The 27,853-nt window shown below is 35.0% G+C and overlaps 2 protein-coding genes across 5 annotated transcripts in view; one reads left to right on the top strand and one right to left on the bottom strand.

The window, feature by feature from the left end:
• The window catches only part of LOC11429830 (BEACH domain-containing protein B), a 30,052-nt gene extending 18,623 nt beyond the window's left edge, over positions 1–11,429 (bottom strand). Inside the window, exons 1-14 of one of the 4 annotated variants that reach the window (XM_003602841.4) lie at positions 11,233–11,429; positions 10,737–10,931; positions 9,344–9,407; positions 8,868–9,087; positions 8,424–8,597; positions 7,404–7,724; positions 6,284–6,506; positions 5,817–5,885; positions 4,464–4,925; positions 3,979–4,294; positions 3,090–3,554; positions 2,806–2,964; positions 2,555–2,704; positions 1,098–1,253 (exon numbers count right to left, since the gene is read on the bottom strand). In XM_003602841.4, coding sequence (XP_003602889.2) covers positions 1,098–1,253; positions 2,555–2,704; positions 2,806–2,964; positions 3,090–3,554; positions 3,979–4,294; positions 4,464–4,925; positions 5,817–5,885; positions 6,284–6,506; positions 7,404–7,724; positions 8,424–8,597; positions 8,868–9,087; positions 9,344–9,407; positions 10,737–10,855 — 2,898 coding nt within the window. In that variant the 5' untranslated portion in view covers positions 10,856–10,931; positions 11,233–11,429. Of the gene's footprint in view, positions 1–1,097; positions 1,254–2,554; positions 2,705–2,805; positions 2,965–3,089; positions 3,555–3,978; positions 4,295–4,463; positions 4,926–5,816; positions 5,886–6,283; positions 6,507–7,398; positions 7,725–8,423; positions 8,598–8,867; positions 9,088–9,343; positions 9,408–10,736; positions 10,997–11,232 lie in introns of those variants that run through there. The other 3 variants (XM_024780116.2, XM_024780117.2, XM_024780118.2) reach the window with 3 other exon arrangements.
• Positions 11,430–19,523: 8,094 nt separating this feature from the next.
• Positions 19,524–27,442, top strand: LOC11433371 (serine/threonine-protein kinase CTR1). Its single transcript, XM_003602843.4, has 15 exons — positions 19,524–21,464; positions 21,835–22,133; positions 22,218–22,362; positions 22,624–22,739; positions 22,844–23,055; positions 23,507–24,007; positions 24,104–24,144; positions 24,555–24,623; positions 24,994–25,094; positions 25,190–25,274; positions 25,349–25,447; positions 25,536–25,604; positions 26,097–26,228; positions 26,380–26,474; positions 26,880–27,442. The coding sequence occupies exons 1-15, from the start codon at positions 20,754–20,756 to the stop codon at positions 26,983–26,985; spliced, it is 2,781 nt and encodes a 926-aa protein (XP_003602891.1). The 5' UTR covers positions 19,524–20,753; the 3' UTR covers positions 26,986–27,442.
• Positions 27,443–27,853: the final 411 nt, after the last annotated feature.

Genomic DNA, 27,853 nt, shown 5'->3' on the forward strand with positions numbered 1-27,853 from the left:
TGACTATTCGACTAACTCAGTTAATTATGTGGTTAATGGGTTATCAATTTATTTATGACATGATTAATTTCATTTTTCAGAACCACTAAAACGTACATGGTTAATGACCTACAAATATTTGGTCAAATCAATCCTTTATGTGGTTATTGTCACTAGGGTTAATTAAGTAAATGGTCCCTGTAAATATTCAGAATTTTGTTTTTAGTCCCTATAAAATAAAATCACACTTTTTAGTCCTTATAAAATTTTCCATCAGCATTTTCAGTCCCTATAAAAAAATATCATTAGCATTTTTAGTCCCTATAAAAAATTTCCATCAACATTTTTGGTCCCTAAAATGCTAAAGGAAAATTTCACAGGGACTAAAAAGTGTGATTTTATTTTATAGGGACTAAAAACAAAACTGTGAATATTTATAGGGACTAAAAACTTAATTAACCTTGTCACTAATAACCACTTTCAACATTGTATTAATAGCCAATATCAACCCAATAAACTAAGTGTGGTTCACGATCTTTTATAACTATTTCACAAGTGGTTAATGTAGAATCAAAGTAACCCGTTAACTATAAAATGAACTGAATTAACCAAGTCTTTACAAATCATTAACTAGGCACTTTTTAGTAAGTTGTGGAAAATGTAGTATCAAAATAACTCATTAACCATGTAATCAACTAAATCAACCAAGAATTTGCAAGTCATTAACCATTACTCTTTAGTAGTCATAAAAAATAGAAATTAATTATGATGAAAAATTGATTAACTCATTAACCACAATGAACTGAATTAGTCAAGTATTTGCATGTCATTAACCATGTAATTTTTAGTGGTTGTCAAAAAATAAAATATTTGTCAAAAAAATGATAACCCATAAACCACTTTAATAAACTGAATTGACCAAGTATTGGCAAACATTAACCACATTTGATGATTTGAATAGCATACAGTGTCATCATATTATGTCATTGGATTTTTGTCAAGATATCATCACTGAAATAAGATATAGCATTTGGATGCAACAAATGCAACTTTTTTCAGTTTCTTGCTGTAGAACATGAAACCATGCAAGTGGATTAAAAAATGTACTAGCATATCACCTTAATTATAGGACTGATCTTGATATCAAATTTACCATCAACAAGCATATCAAGCAAAGCATCTAAAAGACTTTCACTTGAATGCCACTGGCAAAAATCCAACAGCAGGCTCTGCAGCGTCTGGTACCCCTTTCCAGCTAGAGCTCTAAACGCGGCCTGGCAGAGATAGTGATACAGTAAGTGAACAGTTGAATTGAAGGCCATTGATACAAAACCAAGTACAAGAACACAATAACTATATAATAAATATCAAACCATGCGTAATAATGCAAAACAGACTACAGTCTTCAAATAAATTGAAGAAAAGAAAATGCTATCAGTAGGCAATTAGTCAAAACTCAGATTTGTATGCTAATAAGCAACTGTGACTTATAATGCTCAACTAGAATCTTTTACAGTATCAGATAAGGTTTACTGCATAATACAAACACCCCAAGCTACGAAACAAATATGACAATAAAGGACTCTTGCTAGATTAAAGCAAGGATGTCCCGAATCCCGAGGCACCATTGTAAGGGGAGGTTCATTAACAATAACTAGGAAGATGTCATTCATGAAAACCATACATTAAAGCACCAGTTCTTGGATCAAGGGGCAATTGGATGGTCATTTAGACATGCTTCAATTAAGCCTATATATTTTTGTTGCTATAGAGGTCACATGCCTCTGAAGCATCCAGGCTCTAACCTAATTTTTCATGCATTGCCCATGAGAGAGAGAACGCTCAACTCTTTAAAATCTAGGATAGAAGATAACCAAAATAAGTTGAGAATGGACAACCATAGGTTCTATAGTACAGGTGTGTCTGGATTAGTTTATTTCGTGTTAAAAGAAGCTTTTAAAGAACTTCAGGGAGATTTAAAAAGTAACAGTTATTTCCCAAGAATTAATCATATTACCAAACAAGCATTGGAACCATCACTTTCAGGTTAACAACACAGACAATCAAATTCATGAAAGAGCGTCGACCAAGAGCATAATTTAACCTTTTTTTTTAATTTCACAAAAAAATCAATTTATCAAAAGAGCAAAGAAGATTGAATCACAAAAGAGAACAGTGAATCATCTTATGTAACAAAGTCATTTGTTTGCCTAAGCCTTTCAGGGGAATTAATTCTTATGGTGGTATGATAGGTCCTTGACCAAGTAGTCAGAGGTTCTATTCTTCTAAATAAAAAAATAATTTCAGCTCATACGATTAAAACAGAGCTGCTGCATGGGGGGCATTATAGAGATGTAATGACATGTGTGTCTTTACCAGCACAACAGTAAAAAACAGCCAAAGGATAACTTCAGAAAGAACTTTCCGACCAGACATAACAGTACAATCCATTAACATATGCACTTCATCAAGACGAAATGGAAAAAAAAAAAGAATAGTAATGTGGTGCCTACAACTATCAAACACAAGGGAAGGAAAAAAAAGGGGAAACATAAGACAGCAATGAAGAAAGTACCTTTGAGGTATCATTATTTGCAAGCAGATGAGTAAGTGTTTGGAGTACATTTAAAACTAATCTCTCCCCCTTTCCCTCGTCTAGATCACTGTTAAGTAATGATACAACATGCAAAAAGCATTCCCCATCACGAAATAGAGCCTGGTAGTACTGAAACATTAGAACATAAAAAAAACCACTCAGTAAAATTGTAAAATGCATATTCATTTAAGCTAATAAAATTGAGAGATAAATCAACATCAGATGCATACTGCTTGATTAGCCAGAAGCATTTCTCTCATTCCAGCCAACATGTCAACAGACAGATCAACAAAAAATTTCTCCCGTTCTTTTATTTGCGTAAACATTTCCAAATACTTAGAGCATAACTGTAACTTTGCTTTTTTATCTTCCTCCGAAATTGGTATAATCTGAAAATTAACAATAATAAATATAGCAACATATATATTATACTTGCAAGATGATTAAAACTTAGATTATGAATTCCAAAGTACGTTATAGCTCAAGCCAAAATCAAGTAAAACTAAATTTTCACCTTCATGAGATCAAGTATGTGCCTAAGTACATCATCTCTCAAACCTTCTATCCAAAATAAATCAAACAAGCAATCAATGCTTGCAAAACTATGCAATATAAAACTCTTCGTATCTTCAGCTGATGCAAAAAACTTGGTAAAGAACTCCATGCACATTTTCATGCAACCAAACCAATTTTGCACGGTCTCAGGTGAATTGCAGTTTGGTTGATCAGGCACTGATTCCAAAACTTCCAAGCCGCTATTTACACTGGAGGGGTCCATACTTCCAGATCTTTTGCACTCTTGTGCTTGAACACAAGCAACTTGTAGAACCCGAGAGACTGCATTCAAGGTTTTACAGGAAGTAATAGTTTTCTCGGGGGAGAGCTGCAAAATACGAACTAAACTCCTCACAAGAAGACCAGCAATTTCAGGATTACAAGCAGAATGTTCAAGTGCATCCAGCAAAGCGGACAATTCAGTCTATAATCAAAATAAGAAACAGATATTAGATACAAATGAGTAACACACGCATGCGAAATGATATGCACACGGTAAATATTACATTAGCAAAATAATAAGGCATAAAGCCAATTAACAAGACAGGTAGTACATAATTTAAAACAAATATCCAACGCGTGAAGCTTAGGAAAAACTTTTGACAAGTCACAGCACTTCTGTTCTGTAAAATGATTTTGTGATCTATTATCTATTAAGAACAAAATTCTACATACTTAAAAAATATTTTTTGCAAATCACTGCTCTCCACTGCATAGCTTCACATACATTTTTCACCATATAGCTGTATTTTATCTCTCTTACAACAGATATGAAATCTGTGTTTTAAGTCTCAATTTCACAAAATAAAAGAAATTTTAGAAAGATGCATCCTGGGGGGGGGACCCACCATGTTGTGTGTATTTCCATTAGAAGTTGCAGCAAATTCCACAAATGACATTATTTCCATCTGCAGACTTCTAACCCCATTGACTTCTGGTTTGTCGACTGTGCTACTTGAAGCAGACAATAATTCAGACTTCTCGTTGTATGCAAATACCTGTCGACCAATTTCTTCTAAACCTGATTCGAAGTAAAAGAAATTTTCTGAAAAGATAAGATCCCATATTCCCTCTTCACGAAAATTTTCAAGTGACATGGGAGAAGTAGAAAGAAGATTTTTAAATGCATTGAGAACTGTGTTCTGTAAAATGGTGACAAAGACCCTGCAGAAAATGGGAAGAAAAGCAACAGCAAAAATTAGTTCAGCATATGAAGTTTTTACTTCATAACCATAGAAAGAGAGTAATTTGCAATAACTGTTTTTTATAGTTAATTAAGATTTTTAAGCAAACAGCACAAGTAAAGACAATGGAAACCATTTATATTATTCACCTTAAATAGCTTGGCAAATCATTCTGATTTGAGCAAGCTTTGATGCAGGGAAACAATGTAAAAAGAACCCTTATGACCCATTTGATTGACAATTCACAATATGATGAGGAAACAGGCAATGCAAGTCGACCAGAAGATAATTGGATATTAAGAGATTTTGAAGCTCCAGGAACTATAAGAAATGAACAGAGACTTCTGCTCAGCATAAGGACATAATCATTCCAAAAATGAGAAAAAGAAGCGTCGGGTGTAAGGCCAGCAGAAGCCATCGCTGGATCAAATTTCATATTATTTTTATTTTCATGAATATCAAGACCAGGCACACTGACAGCTTGCTGTCCAGCAAAATCCTCCCCCTGTCTCAAATCTTGAAGAACAAAAGCCGGCGAACAAAAACTATTTGCAAATTTATGTATCCTACCATTTTCACAAAGAAATTGCAGGTTGTTCATATTCCCAAAGCTGTATCAATGTCAAGGTCTCAAGCATCAATAATGTAATGTTAAATTTTAATGACATTCAAGAAGAAACAAGTTTCCAAAAAGTAAAAGGCAAAACAAATGCAAAATGGATGATGTTAGCATATATTCCATGGGAATGAAATTCAGAGAGGAATAATCAAGAATGACAAACATGTATAACTTGTATGCTACGAAGCACCGATACGCCTAAAAGGCTACTGAATCGTATCCAATACGCCGATATGCCGTCGATATGTATCAAAGGAGTATCGGAATTTTTTTAATTAAAAAAAAAAAAACCGATAGGTCGCCGAGACGCTGCGATACGCCTCAGATACATCTCATGACTGTTCAGTTTTCAGCTTTCCCACCTTAATTACTATTCTCTAACTTTAATTATCTCCTCTCTCAACTTTAATTGATCATGTAAATTTTGATGCACCCATTTGTTTATTTTTCAAGATTGTGCTCTGACTTATGAGTTTGGTTTATGTAAGACAATGATTTGCAATTTCCATTTTATTTTAATTAGCCAAAGTTTTCTCTCGAGTTCGGTTTGAAATTCACCACTTCTCTTGAGTTTGTGTTCAGATTTTAGTTTAAATATTTTAACTAATGTTTACAACTTTATTTTAATTTTTATATATGTAACTTAAAACGTATTATATCCAATATTTTTCAATGACAGACGTATCGCCGTGTCGGATAGGTATCGTATCCGATACCCTGTATCGTGTCCGTGCTTCATAGCTTGCATGGATACAGACTTTAAATGTTTCAGAACTTTAGTATGCAATGGTGCTGATGCAAGGTTTTAAACTCATCAAAATGATGGTAAATGAAAAGTGAAAGTCATCCAAAATTATCAAAATTAGCAAAGAACGAAGGATACACAGCTTCCCTTAAAACTTCCAGAGCAAGAATATGAAGCTGAAATATTTTTTGCAACGGTTGATCATCCCTGAGAAAAACCAAGCAAATCAATTTCTCAAAGACTATACAACAGGTTGTATGATATGATAATGTAAATATAATACCAACATATTGTGCTCAAAGAGTGACAGAAGTAGCAAAATACCAGATAAATTTACCTAAATACTTGATACAAGTCAATACAAGTAGCACAGATAACATGTGAGAGTAATAATATTTATAGAACAGACAAAAACTAAGAATGTGATGCATAATCTCAGACACTTCACCAGCATCAAGCTAGTCATTCACTTATCAAACTCAAACTTTAAAAGTTGCAGTAATCCCTTAAGAATAATGCATGTACAATTTGCTTAAGAGAACTACACCATCTCCTACCACTGAACCAACCAAAGAATAATTGGCTTGAAATACATGTAACAATACCTGAATCCATTAGTCAAAACAAATTTACGGTAAGTTGTTGCATAATTTGATGGAAAGCCAAGACTATCCAACAGCACTTCCAACCCTCCAATACTTTTAAAATGATTCTGACCCCGGGGATTTGCAGATAAAGCCAAAGAAAGGATTTTCAAGCTCAAGTACTGAAGTGAATCATCCATCAACAGTTCTTTCAAGCTGAATCTTCTACAAAGGCGCAATAGTTCTGTGGCAAATTTAAGTTTGGTGAATACAAAACAAGTCCAACATGTCCTTATCTCTAGCATGTCACCGCACACAAATACATTATGGTGATAAACAGAAACCTACACCCATGCGAAGAAACACTTTGGCCTAAAAGCATAAGTTATTTGAAAGAGCTTCGATAATGTGCTTCATCTTTTAATTCTAGTTGGTAAGAAAAAAGGTCTTTGTCCCTTCTTTATCTTTAAGTTAAAAAGAGTCAATATATATGTAGTTATCTTGTACACACACTTCAATATGATAAGGAGAACTATGAGCAATACATGCCCTGGCCCCAATCTCAATGACAGGGTTTAAGCATAAATGGATTTATCGCACAAACAGTGAATGCATTAACATTTAAGGTTAAACTACTTTTGAAGTCCCTACAGTTTAAATAAATTTCAAAAGCTCCCCGATAGTTTAAAAGTTTTTAACAAGAAACTGATAAAAATATCAAAAGCTCCCCTTTAGTTTAAACATATTTAACAAGAACCTTATAAAAAAATATCGACTAGACATCAATGATTTTACTGTTCTAAAATTTCAATTAGGTCCTAACAAACTATGAACGTTTATAATTAAGTCCTCGAAACCTGTAACAGTAACCTAGAACCTAATATATATATATATGGACCCCATCAGAAACAACAAAAGAATAGGAACCTATTCAAAAGTTTAGCTGGAACTACAGCAACCTATAGGTTAGTTTAACCAACATTTAATAATGCATTAGTTGAATTAATTGTACCTTTCATGTATATATATTTATTTACCTAGTGCAGAACTGAATATAATTTCCCAAGTTGGAAAGTCAACCAGTGAACCAACAAATGCCTAATAATCTCAAATATCTAAATATAACAGATGCCTACCTTACCTACTAACCAATTTAGACCACCAGCCTCCATCACAGAAACAATTGCTTTCTGACGCCAATGTAACCTTGCTTCAGTAGACAAAACCTTTGAACTATTTGAAGAGCTGATTGCAGCATCAACACGTGAAATAAAGCCTACAAGACTGCAGAACAGCTCATCCTTTTTGTCTATATTTGAACCCAAGTCAATGAAAACATAAAATATTGACACGACGTATATCAGAATTTGTTGGAGCAGCTTAATTTTCTCCAGAACAAAGTCAGACAAACTTTCATCAGCAGAAAGGGCACCACTTATGGTTTTAAGTTGGACCACAGCTCCTGCAACCAATTGAACTCAGAGTAAGAATAGACTTCACTGTTTTTGCCTTATAATAGAAAGATATTTGAATCAATAAATTATAGGACCATAGCCAATTTTGAAAGTATAGGCTTAGTATAATGAATGGAAGAGTGGAAAGTAGTATTTGGGGATTAATACTTGTCAAATATCAGAAAATTATTTTATTTGTATGCAAAATTGAACAAAATGTATAAAAGCGCAACATCCATTAAGGAGAGAAAATGTTAAAAGAGAATTAAATTGAGGAAAGTAAACTTCATATTGCATAAAATGGTTGAATGTTTGTTACAATGAATAGATTCAACTGAATCTAAGACTTCATACGAGGCCTAATCCTACACCCAAGGGCGGTTTATCCTAAACTAGCTGTAACTAACACGAAGTTAGTTAGGCTCATGTGGCAGTTTGTATTTAGCCATGTGTCAAATTATTATTAACATGTGCTCAATTGTTTGCATAAAGGATAAAAGAAAATTACTAGAACACTCTTGAAACTTTAACAATTATAAGAATGGAAAACATAGATCTTAGCCTTAACATTAACAGCCTAAAAAATGCTAAAGGGTTATAGAAAAGAAATAGGCGAAGATGAAACTTATACCAATGCATATCTACACTTGTACCTAAAAGATGCACACAAATTAATCAAAATTAGGAACCCAAAAAAATTATTATACCTTTCATTAGTGCTGTAAGTTTTTGAATTCCACCATAGTATCCAAATACTCTACAATTGTATAATGAACGAGCGATAATTTTCAATGCATCCAAAATTAAAAACCCTTCAGATGTAATATATGACTTGGTTGCAGCCCCAGACAATTCTGTCGATTGCAAAATGCTGGTGCTCACTGAAAAAACAAGAGTAGACAAAAATTGCATCAAATTACATGTCAGCAGTAACAATACCACAACGAGTAACAAAAATTACCCTCTCTAGAAATTTAGGTCAAAAACACTTTGTCATGACCCTAGCATATTGGGTTGCCCTTTATAGATGGTATTAGGCCCAACCTCCAATTTGTATTGCATGTTCAAAACTAGTTGGACTTACTTATAGTGAATGTTAATTAAGAAAGAGGAAGGTGAAGATAATACGAGGATGGCAATATGCATCTTACACTCAGTGACTAGTGAGCTTAACTGTGTGACCTCATCAACTAATACCCGAATGACTTCGACAGGATGTCCAGCTGAGCAGCCAACGACGACATCATCAGCAGATGAAAATTTCTCAACAGAAGCAGACTCTAATAATATTCCTGAATTTATAGGTTCCCAATCCTTGTAGACAACTACAAATTGCTTGATGAAAACATGAAGCAACCTTTTTTTCTCCACCTAAAACATTAAAGACTTTTTGTGAGGAAAAATTACTAAATAAATGACTAGTGTCGTGAGGAGAAGAAAGCGTGAATTTAGCATCGTTCTCAACTGCAGCAATCCAAAAAATATTGAACAGAGATAATATATAGATAGATAGAAAATAGAGCCAACAGATTGCATATCTTACAAGACTTGAATTTAAATGAAGTTTGTCAAGCTTTGGAATTATATATTTGACAAATAAAAATCTAGGAAGCATGTCCAATCATACCTTATCATCATTTTTCTGATATCGCTCCCATAGAGTATTTACTATTGCCTCATCCCCAGCATCACTGGAAGAAGTCAATTCAAATGAAATCATGTACGATTAAAAGTATTTTAGCAATATAATCACAAATTATTTTTTAAGTTATTTCTTTGGTGAATCTCTCTCAGTTTCTAACCAAATCCCCCCCAAGCTGAGCATTTTATATGGATAGCAGTTATTAACAGCATTAACAAAAATTGTTTTCAGCATGCAAGGCAACCACCTCTGGAACAATCATTGTGTCCTTTTACAAAAGATCTGTTTTTTCTGGTTCACTTAAAATGAATTGGCAAAAGTAAAATGCCAAAATTATGTATCGAAATGCTATTTGGCTATTATTTGTGTGTCAAAAACCCCTTGGCTTTCAACCCCAAGTAAATCAAATGTCATAACATTTAGGTGGTGTTTGGAATTGGAAGAGTTTAATTGGTTTTATTTGATGACATGAACATGTATGTAAGTGTTTGGGAGAGTTTATAAAAAAAGCTTATGATGTGCCCGTGAGTTATTTTCAAGTTATTTTACTCAACCTTTTAAAAACTGGACAAGTCAACAGGTTGAAAAGGGAACTGGCCAGTTCATCGGTTGGTTTGATCCCAGTTGTACAGCAGCCTAGTTGAACCAAGATTGAATCGGTTTGAACTGTGGTTCAACCGGTTTTGTTTTTAGCGTTTATTTATTTATATTTTTTTATTTTGTCATTCAATTCAACTGTGGTTCAACCAATTAAACCACGGCCTGGAGGTGTCACCCGCGTAGGTTAGACCTAACTCAATTCCACAATACGTCAAAACCCACTTGTAATGTGGGTGTTGCCTCCCACTTGTGAACACTCTTTCACGCCATAACACTTCCAGCAAGGACTCTGAACAACCACTACGCGGGTTTCCTTCTTTAGTAAAAACTTAACTGGATTTTTCATTTATTCTCAAAATGCAGTAATGAAGAATCCCTGTTAAACAGCAATTCACTCCCGATCTCACAAGGGATAACACTTGCAAGCCCAACACTGCGGGTTACAATCCCTGTTAATGATATGACATTAACTATGAAGAATACGCAAGTGATCGTCCAACGCGATTTATTTCCATTTCATTGGAACACTCAATGAAAAATTGTATAAACGATAAAACTCTCTTTCCTAAAACACTACTCAATCGTAAAAGAAGCCAGCCTTGATAATCACCTAAACACTCTTCATACGTCAAAAGACATAAATATCTAACAGAATAACTTAATCTTCTATCACGTCTCAGTGAAACAGCAAGCATTACACATTAAATAATTTCAAGAAACTTATAATTCAATTGTGTGGTATTAACGCGAGCATGGAGCTTTTTGTTTCATACTTTACCTGAAACGAATCTTAGGCCCAGGAGGAGAGAACTTTTGAGCATGAAAACTTGATGATTCACCGCTATGCCCAGAGGAAGTTCTTCGTATAAGGTCAGCAACACCCTTAACGATATTCATCCTTCCTCGCTGCGATCTATTTGCGAGACTTCATTCCAAAAACAACAGTTCCAGCTATCACTTCTCGTGATACTAGCTTTAAAATGTGATATAACACAATTTAGTTCAGTGTTGCACAGTGTTCCAAATTCACAACAAACACTGTTCAAACCAAATGACAAAAAATGAATGCGAATTTAGTTGAAAAAAATATCAGAAAAATCACTATCAATTTCTCAGTTCTTACTCTAACTTCAACCGTTGAATTTTCTTAGCTCAATCAAGCTCAAACAAAGACATAATTGAATGATTTCGAAAATTTCCAAAAAAAATAACGAATTCAATTGCACTCGATTGAACGGAAAAAGAACGTTGAATGATCGAAAATGAGCATATACCTGATTGGAAGATGGAAGAATCGATGAATGTTAGGGTTTGAGGATTGAGAATTTGAGATCGGAGACGGTGATTCTACAGTAATAGCGATGCGAATTGATAAAGGAATAGAATTAGGAGAAATCTTTTTTTTACCGTAAGAATTGAACAATGCGTGCGTAAGAGAAAGAAAGGAAAGTGTTGAAACCAAAACTGGTATAATTTCGGTTTTACCCTCGCTTCGGTTTTGTGTTATTATTTTCCTTTTCATTTCACTCTAACATGTTGCGAAAATGGTGAAACTGTGTTCGGTGGCCGTAAGATGAACTACTTTACCAACAAAAAAAAAATATTGAATATCAAATATAATATATTTACCATTTTAAAATAGGAAATTATTCACTTTTTATTCTATCAGAAAGAGAAATTTATCACTTTTTATAGATGAATGTTTTTATGTCTCTTAAGCTTAACTTAGTTGGTAAAAATAATGCATAATATATCAAGTTCAAACCCTGTCCACCAAAAAAAAAAGATGAATGTTTTTTTTTTTGGTACATAAAAATGAATGTTTTTTATTAATTTAATGGATGATTTTTTTTTATTATTGTGATAATTGCATCATATTTATATTACTTTTTCTTATATTGCTTAAAATATTATATTACATATGTTTTTCTACTAGTAAATCACTAAATTGATTGATGTCTTTGTAAGTCGCTCTCAAATTAATCTCTGATTCTATTAATATTTCAATATAGTCCTTGTCTTTGTTAAAAAATTCTCAATTATGTCCATATCTTTATGTTTTTGTTATATGACAAAGGACCTAATTGAGAAACTTTTGAAAAAGATAATAACTAGTTTGAAATATTAATAGAGTCACAAACTAATTTGAGAGTGACTTACAAATACAGGGACCAATTTGATAGTTTACTCGTTTTTCTACATTACTTATAGATAAATGATAGGCTTAATTACACTTTTGGTCCTCGTGTTTTGGCATACTCACGAAGTTAATCCTGCTCTTTTAAAACATAACAAAAATGTCCTTCGATTATCATTTGTGTTGCATTTTTCGTTCTAACCCCCATTTTCTCCTCCAAAAAAGCTGATGTGTCATGGTTTTTAATAAGTTGCCATGAAAAATGATTATGTGGCAAAACACATGTGGAAAAATTAGTGTCCACGGGAGCAAATGAATCAATAATAATATAAAATTACCATTTAACTTAAATAATTCATTTTAAAAATAACAAAAAAACAACTAAAATTGGGATTAAATTAAAAAACCGATATTAGTTTGTTTTTTATCCAACAATCGGATTAAAAACCCATAACAAAAACAAATTATTCATCTTTGCTAATATACTTATTCACTTCTCTACTAATTCCCTCAAAATCTCTTATCTCAATACTCTAACAAGAAGGGGGGAAATAAAACCTGTGTACTGTAACAAGACCAGCAACAACAAAGGGTTAGTACAGAAAATACAGCAAAAGGAAGACCCATAATCACCCTGACAACCTGCACTAACAGCTAAGGGCATCGAAACATCCAAAAAATTTATACACACAGACCCTTCCTAAAACTGAACAAGCAAAGCAACATGCACTAACAACGAGGTTCAAACCCTCTACTAATTCCCCCCTTATACACACAGACCCTTCCTACAAAATTTATACACACAGACCCTCTACTAATTCCCTCAAAACTTCTTATTCTCTCTTCTTTTTTTCTCTCTCTATTGTTTTTGACCAATAAGAATATAAAACAACAAAACTGTCCCAAAAGTTGAACCAAAATATTTGTTCAAATATCATTATTCCTTTTTTTTTTCTCAAGAGGCTAAAATGAAATATATTGCGACAACTTTTGGCCCTCCTAGTACAAGAAGTACTCAGGAAGAAACACCAAAAAAACAGAGAAAGTGTCAGAAATATTTACAAGGCATCACCAATTACCAAAAAGATCCAAACCAAAATTAGCCTATACCAAGAATGGTAAACGGATTTAGCCACCAACCATGATAGTTGAAAGGAAGAGAAGCGATCCTCACCTTCAACCACCTAAAGGTTACCGCCTTAATCTTGTCCACCACCTGAGAAATAGAACTATCCAAAGCATTAAAAATTTTGTCGTTTCTTTCTTTCCATAATTCCCACGTTGTTGCAAACCAAATAACCTGTAATAACGATTGCCTTGACATCGCAGCATCCTCAATATGACTAAATTGTAAAAAATGATCTGCCACATTATCAGGCATCTCCGCATAAACACCAATCCACTAGTAAATATGATTCCAAACATAGCCAAATAAACTACAATGTAAAAATAAGTGAGGAGATGTTTCGACCAAACCACAACCTCCTACACAAGATTGAGCTTCTACATCAATGATTCGACGACGAAAGAGATTGTCCTTGGTCGATAGTTTAAATCGAAACAAACACCACGCAAAAAGCACGACCTTCAAAGGAACGTCTTTATGCCAAATGAAAGGCAGCTAAACCTCATAAGTAATATAAAACTGATCATTCAAAAACTTGTAGGCACTACGAATGGTGTAGCTAGAAGATGAATCCAATCTCCACAACCATTTATCGTTCCTAGTAACCTGCAAGTTAATGTTTTCAAGTAAAAGCCTAAGTTCTCCTACCAACTCCTCCTCCCAGGAAAACAATCTACGTCTCCAATGCCACGCTCCACCATCTAACCCCCACCCTAAACTGCACACCGCAGACACTGTTTCCTCCTTCAGCGTCGATAATTCAAATAAACGACTAAATATGTCCCTTAAAGACACACCACCCACCCAAACATCAGTCCAAAAAAGAGTATTATTATTGTCGCCAACAGAGTGACTAACGTGGCTATTGAACCAAACATCCTCACGCAACAGACAAATGTCCCTCCACCATAAGGAGCCATCGCAGCCCCCTGGCATAAGCGCCCATCCTCCACACCATAACGTGCCAACAACACTCTATACCACAACCTATCCCTATCCACCGGCAACCTCCAACACCACTTCCTTAATAAAGCAATGTTAAACTCCCTAATTCTCCTTATCCCCAAACTACCAACCTCCTGACTCCGACAAATAGACTGCCAGTCAACCCAAATGATTTTTCTATGGTCTACACTCCCCCCCCCCTCCCCAAAAGAAATTATTTAAAATAGATTCAATAGAGGAGACAATACCTGATGGAGCTTTGAAAAAAGAAAGAGCATATACAAGCAGATATGACAGGACAAACTTCAGCAAAACCAGACGATCTCCTAGAGACAAATACCTCGACCTTCAACCCGACAGTCTAGAGTTTATCTGATCAATGAAAGGGTCCCAAAACGACAACCGATGAGCGTTACCACCAACAGGCATACCAAGATACAAGAATGGAATAGAACCAACCTTACAATTTAAGACTAACGCTGCCTCAGCCAACTAGGAGCCAGTAACATTTACCCCTACCAACATACTTTTAGAAAAAATCACCTTTAAACCAGACAATTCTTCAGAGAGCAAAAGAACAACTCGCAAAGATGGAATGTTGGCCCACAATTTTTCTCCCAAAATTAAAGTGTCGTCGACAAATTGCGGGTGGGACACTACCATGTTGTCACGCCTTCCCACTTTGTAGCCAGTAAAGAAGTCGGAAACCCCATCACACTCTTTTATCCATTTGCGCCACAAAGTCGGAAACCCCATCTTCATCATAACTTCCTCCAAATATTTCCAGTCAATGGAGTCATAAGCTTTTTCGAAATCAACCTTGAAAAGAATCAACTCCTTCTTACATTTTTTAGCTTCATCGACTACCTCATTCGCCACCAAAAATAGCTTCATCGACTACCTCAAGAATCTGTCTACCTCTGTAAAGGCTGACTGAATATCAGAAATAACAGAGCCAATTATAGAACCCAGCCTATTTGCAAGAACCTTCACCAATATTTTATATAAACTACCAACCATAGATATTGGACGAAAATCATCAAGGCTTTGAGGGTTATCAACCTTTGGAATAAGCGCAATAAAAATACTAATTATTTCTTTGGTAACTTTCCGTTCCTATGAAAATCAACCTAAAAACGCATCACATCTTCCTTCAACATGTCCCAAATATCATTATTCTTTATTATATTATTTGCTTTTTCTACTTATATTATATTGCTTTAACCTGTGTTACCAAAAAAAAATATTGCTTTAACCTCTATCATATTACATAATCTTTACTTGTTCATTGATGCTTTCAGCGGTCAAAACACATTTGTTTACGAGGTATCCACATCAACATCCAGAAATTATAAGAGGTGGAGAGGTGATAATTAGCTTATATTACTTTTTGAGTAAATAGTCAATTTCCCCCCTGAAATTGTAAGTTTTGTCAATTACCCTCCTGAAATTAACAAAACTTCAATTACCCCCATGAAATTGCATAACGTTAATCAATTTAACCCTCCGTAAAAATTTTCTGTTAACTGTTTACGATTATGATCAAATACCCCCCCTGAAATTTTGCACTCATGTGCAAAATGCCCCCTAAACTTAAAAATTTAGATTTTTTTTCTTACCAAAAATCATACATTTAGTTCTTCAAGTAGTATATTGTACCTATTGTCATAAAAATTCTATTCATAAGAAAATAAATGAATATATGCCAAAGAAATCATGATTTTGTCATGTGCAGCCTTTTCATTCATATTTATCAACAAGGAGCAAGGTAAATTTTTTACAAAGAAGGTAAAACTAAAATCCAAACATTAAAAAAATATCAAGTTGTTGAAATAAACCAAGACAAGAATGCCATAGCAGCAGAAAATTGATATATATCACATAACTTCGTAGTACAATGTGATCTACCGGCTTCATGTAGAAGGTCTATGACATAATCTATTTAACATGCTGGAGGTAATAGATATGGCATTTCCTGCATTATAAAAAGGGTAAATACCTCTTTTCGTCCCTGTAATATTAGTGAATTCCGGTTTTAGTCCCTGTAAAAAAAAAGATTTAGATTTTGTCCCTGTAATTTCAGATTCTTTCACTTTTGGTCTCTCCTTTCATCAAGTCAACAGAATCTGCATAAATTACGTCCCTGTAATTTCAGATTCCTCCCACTTTTGGTCCCTGTAATTTCAGATTTCTCCACTTTTGGTCCCTCATTTTACGTGTCATGTATGCGGATTCTGCTTACGTGGTGGAATGGGGAACCAAAAGTGGAAGAATCTGAAATTACAGGGACAAAATTTAAATCTTTTTTTTTTACAGGGACTAAAACCGAAATTCACTAATATTACAGGGACGAAAAGAGGTATTTACCCTTATAAAAATTATATCATTAATTAAGTTGCAAATTCACAAACCTAAGCCTTGTTTCTTCTTCCTTCTGCAGATATTAACCTATGAATTTTCTTTATGAACACACAGTTATCAAAGACTTGTGCACTTTATGACTGCATACTCAAACATAATTATCAACTTGTATAAAACAAAGTCTTCTATATATGTATATATTTAAAACACATGAGAGTAACATACCTTCCATAAAGATTTATATGATCAATAGCTGCATAAACATACATTCCATAAAGATTTATATGATCAATAATTGTTAATTGTTTGCCTTTAATATTTTTTGAGTCAAGGATAAAAAAAAAATCAAGTTTAGGGTGCATTTTGCACATAAGTGCAAAATTTCAGGGGGATATTTGATCATAACCGTAAACAGTTAACAGAAAAATTTGACGGATGGGGTAAATTGATTAACGTTATGCAATTTCAGGGGGTAATTGAAGTTTTGTTAATTTAAGGGGGGTAATTGACGAAACCTACAATTTCAGGAAGGAAATTGACTATTTACTCGTTACTTTTTATATATGATTTTTATTAATGATGATTTTATAACGAGTTAAATATGTTTTTAGTCCTACGAAATTACCAATGATTAACTCGTCTAGTTCATCGAATGAATGAGTTGAAAGATTATGGGTCTCTCACCACTCTACCTCACTAGACAGGTTAAAGGAACAAGTTGTTGCATATACATGAGTTTTTTCTCCTCCTCTTAGTGTATGACTCCAGTCTCCAGGAGTTAATATAATGAATCGCATATCTATTTTTCTTGGGAGCGGAGGTTCTATCCTTTATAGTAAGCAAAGCATAATTATAGGAGAAAAACGTGATTGTTACTAACCATGAAAAATAAGGTTTCCACTATGCACAATGAGTATTACGTGGGCAAAGACACTTAAATAAAGCACGTGGCAACTTATGTTTGATCATATTTCAGATGACAGGTCCATAGCATTTCGTTCGCCTGTTGGGTCAACTCAACTTGCATAAGACGGTACATAGTGCCCATTTGCCCAATAATATTATCTCGGTACACCATAAAACACTTACGTTTAAAGACTCTTCTAAATTGATTTCCATTGTCACTATTGTTAAGGTAGGGATCTCACCACATCATACCCAATATTGTGCACCTCATGTCATCAACCTTCGCACTATGGTTGTGTCTTGCAAACTTTGATCACAAATTTGACATGTCGCCTCACAAAAAATGGAGTGCATATGATGCCAATTTGCATTAGAATACCAACAATATATTATTATTTTTGTTAAGAATATCAACAACACTCTTTTTTTCAACGATCAATCTCTTATATAATAAAAGAGTGGTGATAGGTGAACCACCCTACGTGGCATGCCACCCTATACACCTTCCACATGTAAAAAAACTAATATAAAATAATCTTATTAAGTGCCTTTATTTTAATTTTTATTTATTTTATTAATCAATTAAAAACAACACAAGTTTTTTAGTGTATCCCAACACAGAACACGCTCCCCTTCTCTCTTCACTCACGTCCCACCGCACCTCAGCCGTCCCTTCCACCACCACTGTTGCGCGCCACCACACCAGTCTACCACCACACCAATCGTTCTCACTCTTTCAATTCCAAATTATGTTGTAACATCCACAACTAAAATTTGACAGCAATGCATTTTTCTTCACTTTCACATCATCAATAACAAAACCCATTCTAATTCTCCATAAATCAATCCAAATGCTTCTTCTCTCTGTCATGAACGCTTTGTTCTCTCACCTTTCATCATTCACATCGTTTTCCACCACCACCATCGTCATCGCCCTCCTCAAAACGAGATATGGAATTCTCACCGACAGCCGTCGCCGTCATCGTTGTTGTCGACCAAGAAAGCGAGGTCGATATCCTCACCCACAACCACCGGTTGTCGTTGGCCAAGAAAAGGAGAGGCGAGAGAGAGAAAGGGAACATTTAAGTGAGGTCAATGACAACGGAGATGGTGGTGGTGACGGCGGTGGTTCATGGTCAGTGAGGAAAAGGAAGGAACAAGGAAGAAAGTGTGAGTGTGTGTTTCACATTGGAGACTCAAGGAGAATTGGAAGGATTGAAAAAAAAGTGTTTGTAAAATTATCAAAATACCCTGCCAGATAGGGGTGTATAGAAAAGTGGTATGTGAAAAGGATGTTTATGAATCATTTTCCATAATAAAATTAGTGCTGATTCCACATTTTAGAAATGAAGTTCACATAAAAAGTGCGAGACACCTATGAATTTTATGGGCTGTTTGGAATAGGTGAAAGTATAAGGAAAGATGCAACTAGGGATGGAAAGATTTTGGGAAAATGAGCTTCCCTTGTTTGGAGCCTCAGATTAATAGCAAGGAAAGATTGTTTTTTGGGTCCCACTGCAGATTTGTTTCCTCGCTTAAATGGGAAGAAAGTGGCAGGAACATGTATAACTTTATAAAATGCCAATCCTACCCTTGCTTTGAATCACGTGCACGGACTATTATACATTTCTTTTATCTGCAACCTGTATGCTTTTAGACTAACTTAACTTAAATCATGTGTCCTTAAAAAAATGCTTGAATACAATGTTACATGATGAATTAGTTAATATACTATAGTTCTTAAATTTTGTGTATTAAATATGTTAATTATTATTATAAATATATTCTCAATTGGAATTATTTAAATAACACAATAATATAGGGCTATTTAAATAACACTATAATATAGGGTTATTTATGTCATTTACTAAACTAATATCTTTCTTTCCTCTTTCACTTTCATTCTTACCAAACAACCAACAAATCATTTCACTTTCTACTCACTTTCTTCTTACTTTCTTTCCTTTAACCTTCTTTCCTTTAACTTTCTTTCCTTGTACTATCCAAACAAAGCCTTAGAGACTGTGATTCGCAGTCAGAAAAATGACACAGTCACACAGTCAAACAAGACAGAATCATCCAATCAAATCAACAGTGTAGATTCCCCATCTCTAATCTTTTCACTTTACACCCGCAACACAATATATTCAACAAGGGAAAACCCATGAGCTTAAGCGCATCGTTCAGGTTGAGAAAAATTGGAAACCTTTGCCTAATTGATGCGTTTTATCCATCAAGGATTCCAATTCATTACATTGTTTTCCATTACAATTTATCAATTTACCAGTGAGGGGTTCTTTGAGTTTTTTTTTTTTTTTTTTTTTTTTTGTAATCAGAGTTGATGGAGGGTGGATAAGAGTCACAGTATACACCGCCGTGTGTCTCCTTGTCGACTCCGACAAAACTCGTCTGAGCACCATCGCAGGTTGCCTCAACTACGAAACAACACATGCCCTTTACCATTTTCGATCTTTGTCGTAAAGTCATTGAATAATTAACCTTCTGGATCGTATTGTCTCCGTCTGGGTTGCAGACTTGATAAGTCGCTGTCTTTATCAAAGCTTGATGAATCAACCCATTTATGTTTAAGACATTCATCGTGTTGAAGATGGTGAGAAACACAAGGAGAAAGGGAGGAGGAGTTTGGGATTCCAAATTTTTACAGAAGAACGTGTTTAATATTCTGTGCAGTGGGTTTAACGTGGAATAAATTAGAGAAGGCAAATATATACCGTTATTTTAATCAGATGGTTATGTTTCGTTTAAGTGTGTGACTGTGTTATTTTATTGAATGCAGTGAATCACAATCCGAATTTTAGTTGATAAGAAAGTACTCTTGTGTTTTCTTTCCCACCACCACCACCACTGGCATTGACTATTTTGCAACTCTCCAACCCATTACAAGTTAAATCAACAGTGCACAATGTCACAAGTTCACAACCAACCACATTACATCACCATCACATTCACGTTTTCTCTGTGTTTTTCAGTTACCAGTACCTCCATTATTATTAGCACTATAGCATATCACATTTCCTCTTTATCGGAAAACCATATCCCGCTTTAAACATCGCAACTACGCGATTATACTTATCAATCTGTCTTCTAAGTTTCTTAAGAGTAAAATACAATTCAGCTTCCAACTATATATTATGCATAATAATTAGTTGAAGTGCTGTTATTTGATTGTTGCAATAAGAGATTTGCATGCGTTGAGGAAAGAAGAAGAAGAACAGCAACGAAGAGGACGGTGTCGGTAACGGCCAAGTTTCCGTTTGTTTCTTGGTTTGCTACGTGGCGCAAGAGGCTCGTGAGTGAAAATGCCACATAGAGCAACTTACTTTTTCCCGCGTCAATTTCCGGAGCGAGGATTGGATGAATCATCCAAAAAGCTATTAGATCAAGATAAGGACAAAATCGTCAACTCCATCAAATCTCCAATCGAAAACGACACTCCAACCACAAAGTCACTTTCCTCGTCTACTCCTCCAACACCAAAAAACGATGCCGTTTTCTCCTCCGGCAAACATTCCGTCGCCGGTGATAAACTCCGATTCAGACAAAAGCAAATATCTGCTTTCTGCGACTGGTTTATCGACAAAAAACGACACTCCGGTCATCTTACTCACCACTTCCACCGCCGCTTGTCAACCTCCGATGACGATCACGACTTTTTTCATTCTCAGCCAGAGACAGCCGTCAATGACACCGCAATTGACCGGAATTTCGACCGTCAAGTTTCACTTCCGAGGCTATCGAGCGACAGTAGCTATGCAGGGAGTTTGTTTTCCAGTGACATTAAAGAGGAAACGCAGTCGTCTCAAGTTTCCACCATTCCAGCAACCACTGCGAGGAGGCAGAAGGAAGATGATGAAAACAAAGACGGGTTGGTGAAGAAGTGTGAAGAAAGCTATATCCTGCAGCTTACGTTAGCGAAGAGGCTTGCTTCTTTGGCAAGTCTTGTGTCGGAGCCTGTTCTCACTCCTGGCACTGAAAATTGGGATGCTGAGTCTGTTTCTTATCGTCTATGGGTACAAAACTAAACAAGATTGCACAACCATTTCATTTTTTAACTACATCTCACCATCGCACCAATGGTTTTAAATCGCGGTTGTGGCTCTTACGCGGTTAAACTATGCATAGACTTCAAAATCTGCAACGACATGGCGATTGTGATTTGTGATATTGACTGCATTATTTCGCTGCATTTTAAAACTATTGAACTTTATGTTGCGGCAAAACATTGTTGATGCAATCAAATTTACAAATGCCATGTGGTTGCAGAGATCTCAAAATCTTTTATATTGCAGTTGAAGCAGCTGCAGATAACAACTTAAAACCATATTGCAACTAGCGTTCATTAATATTTGTGTGATTAAATATGCCATTTTTGGTTATCAGGTGAGTGGGTGCTTGTCATATACGGATAAGATAAGTGATGGATTTTACAACATACTGGGGATGAATCCGTATCTGTGGGTGATGTGCAATGACGAGGAAGAAGGTAAGAAGATACCCACTTTGATGGCACTTAAAGCCGTTGAACCAAGCGAGGCATCTATGGAGGTGGTGCTTGTCGATAGGCAAGAAGATTCTCGCTTGAAGCTACTTCATGATAAAGCTCAGGAGTTGTATCGTTCTTCAGAGAACACCTTGGTGTTTGTTGAACAACTGGGAAAACTTGTTGCCATAAATATGGGGTATATATAGTAGTATTCTTCAATATAATCTTCACTTTTTTCCTTATTATGTTGTTGCTATTCTGAGTGTGTATATTATTGAAGGGGTATATTCCCGGTGGAGCGAGGAGATCTCCACAAACAGTGGAAGTTGGTTAGTAAGAGGTTGAGGAATTTTCACAAGTGTGTTGTACTTCCCATTGGTGGTCTATCTTCTGGTCTTTGTAGGCATCGAGCGATTCTCTTCAAGGTTTAAGTATTGTACTGTATTGGTGTGTTAATTTACTGAGATAGCTTTGTGGTGTGTGTAGATAATTGATATGCCTGCTAGTAGCATATCAATTATCATACCAAATTTTCTATTTTATTAGTCGCACAAGGACGTTAGTAACTATGCACAGGATTTGCCTGAGTTCATTTTGCACTGAGTTTTGATGATGCATTAATGTTTGTTGAAAAACTTGTTACATATTTTTTATTCACTGCTTAATTAGTTGGTTTTTGAATGCAGAGATTGGCTGATTTTATAGGTTTGCCTTGTCGCATAGCTCGTGGTTGCAAGTATTGTGTTGCAGATCACAGATCCTCTTGCTTAGTCAAGATTAAAGATGACAAACAGATCTCAAGGTTAGTAAAATTTTGTTATAGATGCGACTGATAAATTCTTGTGCATAAGTTTTTTATTCACCTCATATTTTCCATTGTTCGTGTTATGGTTTGTTATTTAACAGGGAATATGTAGTTGACCTTGTCGGGGAACCAGGAATTGTCCATGGCCCAGATTCCTCCATTAATGGAGCATATGTTTCTTCTATTCCTTCGCCGTTTCAAATTTCTCATTTTAAGGAATTACAGTCACCTTATATGGATGATGAAGCAAGTTCTCAACCACCTATTTGTTTTGACCAAAGTTCTTTTGATCCTGAAACTCATCCTTATTTAGGTACTTACATTTTTACCATGAATTTTGATCTTACAATTTTCACATGTATTTCAGATTCAAGTGCAAAGAAAGAATCTGTGATGCCATAGTTATATTCTTGGATACAACCTTGAGGATACATCATAGTATCGTACTTAAACTTATTCACTATATCGATTAGCCAGGTGTACTGTATGTCCTTAGCCAGGTGTTTTGTCTTTTTTTTTCGTCACTGCAGAAGTGAGCTTCCTTCCCTTCACCTAGCTCTAGTCTCATTGAATAGATTTGAAGTTGCCTGTAGTTTTTTTATTCCTTATCAAATTTGTGGAGCATGTTTGAATTTAAATTTTGATTTTAACCCTTTGGGAACATGGTGACCTGTTCTCTGTTAGTTCTGTTCAGTAAATCTTATAGCTAGAAGAGCGAAATTCTAGTTTGAAGCTGATCTTGGCCATTATTCAAATATCTGCAGGTTGTGGACAGATTGATCAACAAGTTAAAGAAACGGATTTGTTGAAAGTTCAGGGTTCCTTCTGTGCTTCAATTGATCATACATGTGAAGGAACCAAACCACTTCTAACTCCTCTTGGTTTAAAAGAGAATGATGAGGAATGTGCAGTTCTAGGTTCAATTTTGCCTACCATTCATGAGGATGTTTCTAAAGTTTTTCCTGTATCCGAAGAATCATTACACGAATATCCAAGGCTTAGTGAAGATGCAGTTGTGTTACAAGAAACTTCCAGCAATGAGATCATCGTAACTGAAGGTTCTGTGGTAAAGAGTACTTTCAAGCAATGTATACTTAGTTCCTCCTGCCAATCAGAACTGAAACAAGTAGACAATAGAATTGAAAACCAGGACTATTTACCAGCTGGGAATATTCCAAGATATGTGAATCTTGAACCATCACTTTCAATGGACTGGCTTGAGATATCATGGAATGATTTACGGATTAAAGAGCGTGTTGGTGCTGGTAATTTTTCTGCTTCTTGAATTCACGTAGATTTGGTATAAAAACCTATTTCCTCATTTGGTGACTCTAAATGCTCCTGTCCTTTTATCTATGTAGGCTCATTCGGAACTGTGCACCATGCTGAGTGGCATGGATCAGTAAGTCATAATTTATTCGTACAGTAAGCACATTCGAGTGTATAAACACAGTTTCTGATGTCTTCATACTGCTCACTTTCTTAGTCTGTTCGATTGAAATTGGATGAATGACATTTAGCCTCCAATACAAGTTGACTATATTATATTTAACTATAGATATGTCTTGTGTTGTATCTGAAATACATTTTTTGGCCAATGGCCACAGTTTGTATGTATGGAGATCTACTCGCTCCAGGAGTAACTCGTCATAGATACTCCTCTCAACAGCTCTTTGTAGATATTGAATTTTATTGGTTCAGTCATTGAATATTATCATGGAATATTGAATCTTCCTCACCCTATATGTTTGCTTGTGTCTCCATGTGTGTGTATATTTGTTTTGAATGGTTTATCTATTTTATAAATTGCAGGATGTTGCAGTCAAAGTTTTAACAGTTCAGGATTTCCATGATGATCAGTTGAAGGAATTTCTGAGAGAGGTATGTATTGATTGTATTCATGATGATATAAATGTATTGAGTTTCCTCATTACTGTATTTGTCTGTGATTTGGATTGTATTAACTAAGAGACTCCAGCAAGAGGATACCAGCGGGTTCACCAAAAAATACTTTTATGCTATTATTTGGCAACAGTCACAAAAATTGCGTAGTTTATGAAGCACACTGAAATTATTGATTACATGTTTTACTGTCATGCTTGAAACTTGTATGATCATTTTCTCCAATACTAGTTTGAACATAATGAGATAAAATTTTAAACTTGTTCTTAAAAATCCCATTTATTTCCCCACTCTATTAAATGGTGAAAAGAAGCTAGTTATATTCAAGTTGGTATTTGCACTGATTTAGGTTGCAATAATGAAACGTGTTCGCCATCCAAATGTGGTGCTCTTCATGGGTGCAGTTACAACATGCCCCAATCTATCAATAGTGACAGAGTATTTGCCTAGGTAAAACAATCAACTTCTTATATAATTGATCATATTATAGTATATTCTTGCATGAAGATGTGAAAGTCTTACCTTTCCTGGTACATTTTTTACAGAGGTAGTTTATACCACCTAATACACAGGCCAGCATCTGGTGAAATTTTGGATAGTAGGAGAAGATTACGGATGGCTTTGGATGTGGTTTGTGTCAGAAATGTTAATTTATTACAGTAGATAGTTATCTTGTACATGATATATTGTTTATCTGATTGCAGGCTAAAGGAATCAATTATCTCCATTGTCTGAAACCTCCAATCGTGCACTGGGATCTCAAATCCCCAAACTTGTTAGTGGACAAAAATTGGACTGTGAAGGTGGAATGAAACTGATTTAGCAGTTTATTATGAGAATTCATAAAATTTTGTACAAGTCGGTGATTTCCTTTTTCATTTCAATCTACAGGTTTGTGATTTTGGACTGTCCAGATTTAAGGCAAACACTTTCATACCCTCAAAATCTGTTGCTGGAACAGTTAAGTCTCTGACTCTACTCATCAGCATAATGATATAAACTTCATGAAGTTATAATTTTCCATCAATTTAACTTGTGAATTGTCCACTTCTTTTCTTTCTTTCCTTCTGTGTTTGAGTAGCACTCTCAAGTTTGAATTCATGCAGAAAAAATAATTGTTACTTCTTATCCTTTTGCTACCAATATTGTCCTAAGACCAATGATACTTTTGTGTTTCTGATTTATGATTAATTGTAGTATTGTGGATGTTAATCATTTGATATTGGTAAGTATTTTTGATGAGAATAATATGCATTTTTAGGCGTGCATGAAAGTAACATTGAACTTAGTATCCTGTATTTGGAGTTGGTAGATTTTGCATGTTAGCATACATATAGAGGCAAATTCTTTTTAATAGTGAAATTGGTAATTTTTCTCAATATTTCACCCGTTGAGTTTTTACTTCAGGTACCTCACTTTCAATAAATTTGTAACAGTTTATTTTATTTTTAGCCTGAGTGGATGGCCCCGGAATTTCTCCGTGGAGAACCTTCGAATGAGAAAGCTGACGTATACAGTTTTGGAGTTATCCTATGGGAACTTGTGACCATGCAACAGCCATGGAGTGGACTTAACCCTCCCCAGGTAAACTTAATAGTAAAGTTCATTTGCAAAAAAAAAATAAAAATAATTTAGAAGGGTATATAGTGGAGAGGTATACATGTGAACTTGCATATGAAACTTCCAGTTCTACCAATGGAGTTTCAAAAATAATAACCATCGTGTGAACTCTCAGGTGGTTGGAGCTGTTGCTTTCCAGAATAGGAAGCTTGCTATCCCTTCAAACATCTCCCCAGTATTGTCCTCCCTCATGGAATCTTGTTGGGCTGAGTAAGTTATAGTAATGCCAATTTTTATTAAAAACATTGTCAACGTATTATTTGATTCAATTTTATACTAGTATATTGAAAAATACACCATTTATTTGTTTTTGTTCTAAGAACAAACATATTTATTACTAATAATTGTGACCTTAGAGCCAGAAAGTTATAGAGGGAATTGAAAATTTTGGAATACTTATTGTTCAGTCCTGGCTTGGCTCCTGACAATAATATGAGTGTTGACTTGACGGGTTAAAATTGATTTTAGCAACTACTGTTTTTAATTGGAAAATAGAGATTCCTTACGCACATCAGAATAGTTCATGTTATTTTGTTTGGTCAACTGCTGTTTTTTTTTTTTTTTTTTTTTTTTTTTTTTTATGGTTCTATAAGCATTGTTTTGTTTACTTGGCAGTGACCCTGCTCAGCGCCCATCTTTTGGAGGCATAATTGAGTCACTAAGGAAGCTCCTGAAGTCTCCAACAGAGATGATAAAAATGGGTGATACTCACAACCCATAATTGGTTTTCTTGTTGCTGAAATTTGTTGAACTAATAAGGAAACATTGGTAGTCGTATATCATCTGAATGACAGAACCTTGGCTGTTTGCAACTGTATATTGTAATTTAAAGGCTCAAATAGGTGCTGTCTTGGATCCTCTATAATTTACGACTGCGGTTGTAGAGACCATTAGATTTATAGAGAGAAATCCCTAGTTTTTTCTTTCTCTAAATTTAACAGTTCCTACGGCTGTAACAACATATGGCTATAGAGGATTCATGTCCGCATCTTATGGGGTTCCGAAGCGTCTGAACATATATATTAATAAGCTCCTGACCTCAAGCTCCTTTGTGGATAACTCCAAGTCTGAAATATTGGAGGATCTATGTTTTGTAACATTGTTTTCATAAAAAATGTTATGTAACATTGCAATGTGATCATTTGGGAAGTGCTACACACGAAAGTTGTTTTTGAAAATGATATTCTAAAAGTATAATAAATTAACATTTGGAATGAAGTATTATTATTAAATTTTTTGTCATGGATTCCACCCTCAAAAGTCAGAATTAATTTGTTCAATTAAAAATTAAAATGTTAATTTACCTTTTAATCAATTGTACTTGTTACTGATTTTGAGAGCGGACACGAAGTGTCCATGTACGCTAGTGTTAGTATAAAATAAAGGCTTAAATATGTAAAACGTCCTTGTAATTTCGCGTGTTTTTGCAAATCGTCCTTGTATCTTTTTTTGTTTCAAAATCATCCTTGTAAGTTACTAGCCGTTTGCAATTCGTCCCTCCCGTTAACTCCCGTTACAAAAACGTTGTGGTTGCAGACGGAGACACACGCGGCGAAGTGTGAGTTGGCAAAAGCTTGCTTATGTGTCAA

This window comes from Medicago truncatula, chromosome 3 (genome assembly GCF_003473485.1).
Source record: "Medicago truncatula cultivar Jemalong A17 chromosome 3, MtrunA17r5.0-ANR, whole genome shotgun sequence".
Lineage (NCBI taxonomy): Eukaryota > Viridiplantae > Streptophyta > Magnoliopsida > Fabales > Fabaceae > Medicago > Medicago truncatula.

Coding starts and splice junctions, on each gene's coding strand:
- LOC11433371 (XM_003602843.4), top strand. CDS start 20,754: ATGCCACATAGAGCAACTTACTTTTTCCCGCGTCAATTTCCGGAGCGA. Junction 25,095..25,189: donor GTGACAGAGTATTTGCCTAG/GTAAAACAATCA, acceptor CATTTTTTACAG/AGGTAGTTTATACCACCTAA. Junction 25,448..25,535: donor ACAAAAATTGGACTGTGAAG/GTGGAATGAAAC, acceptor TTCAATCTACAG/GTTTGTGATTTTGGACTGTC.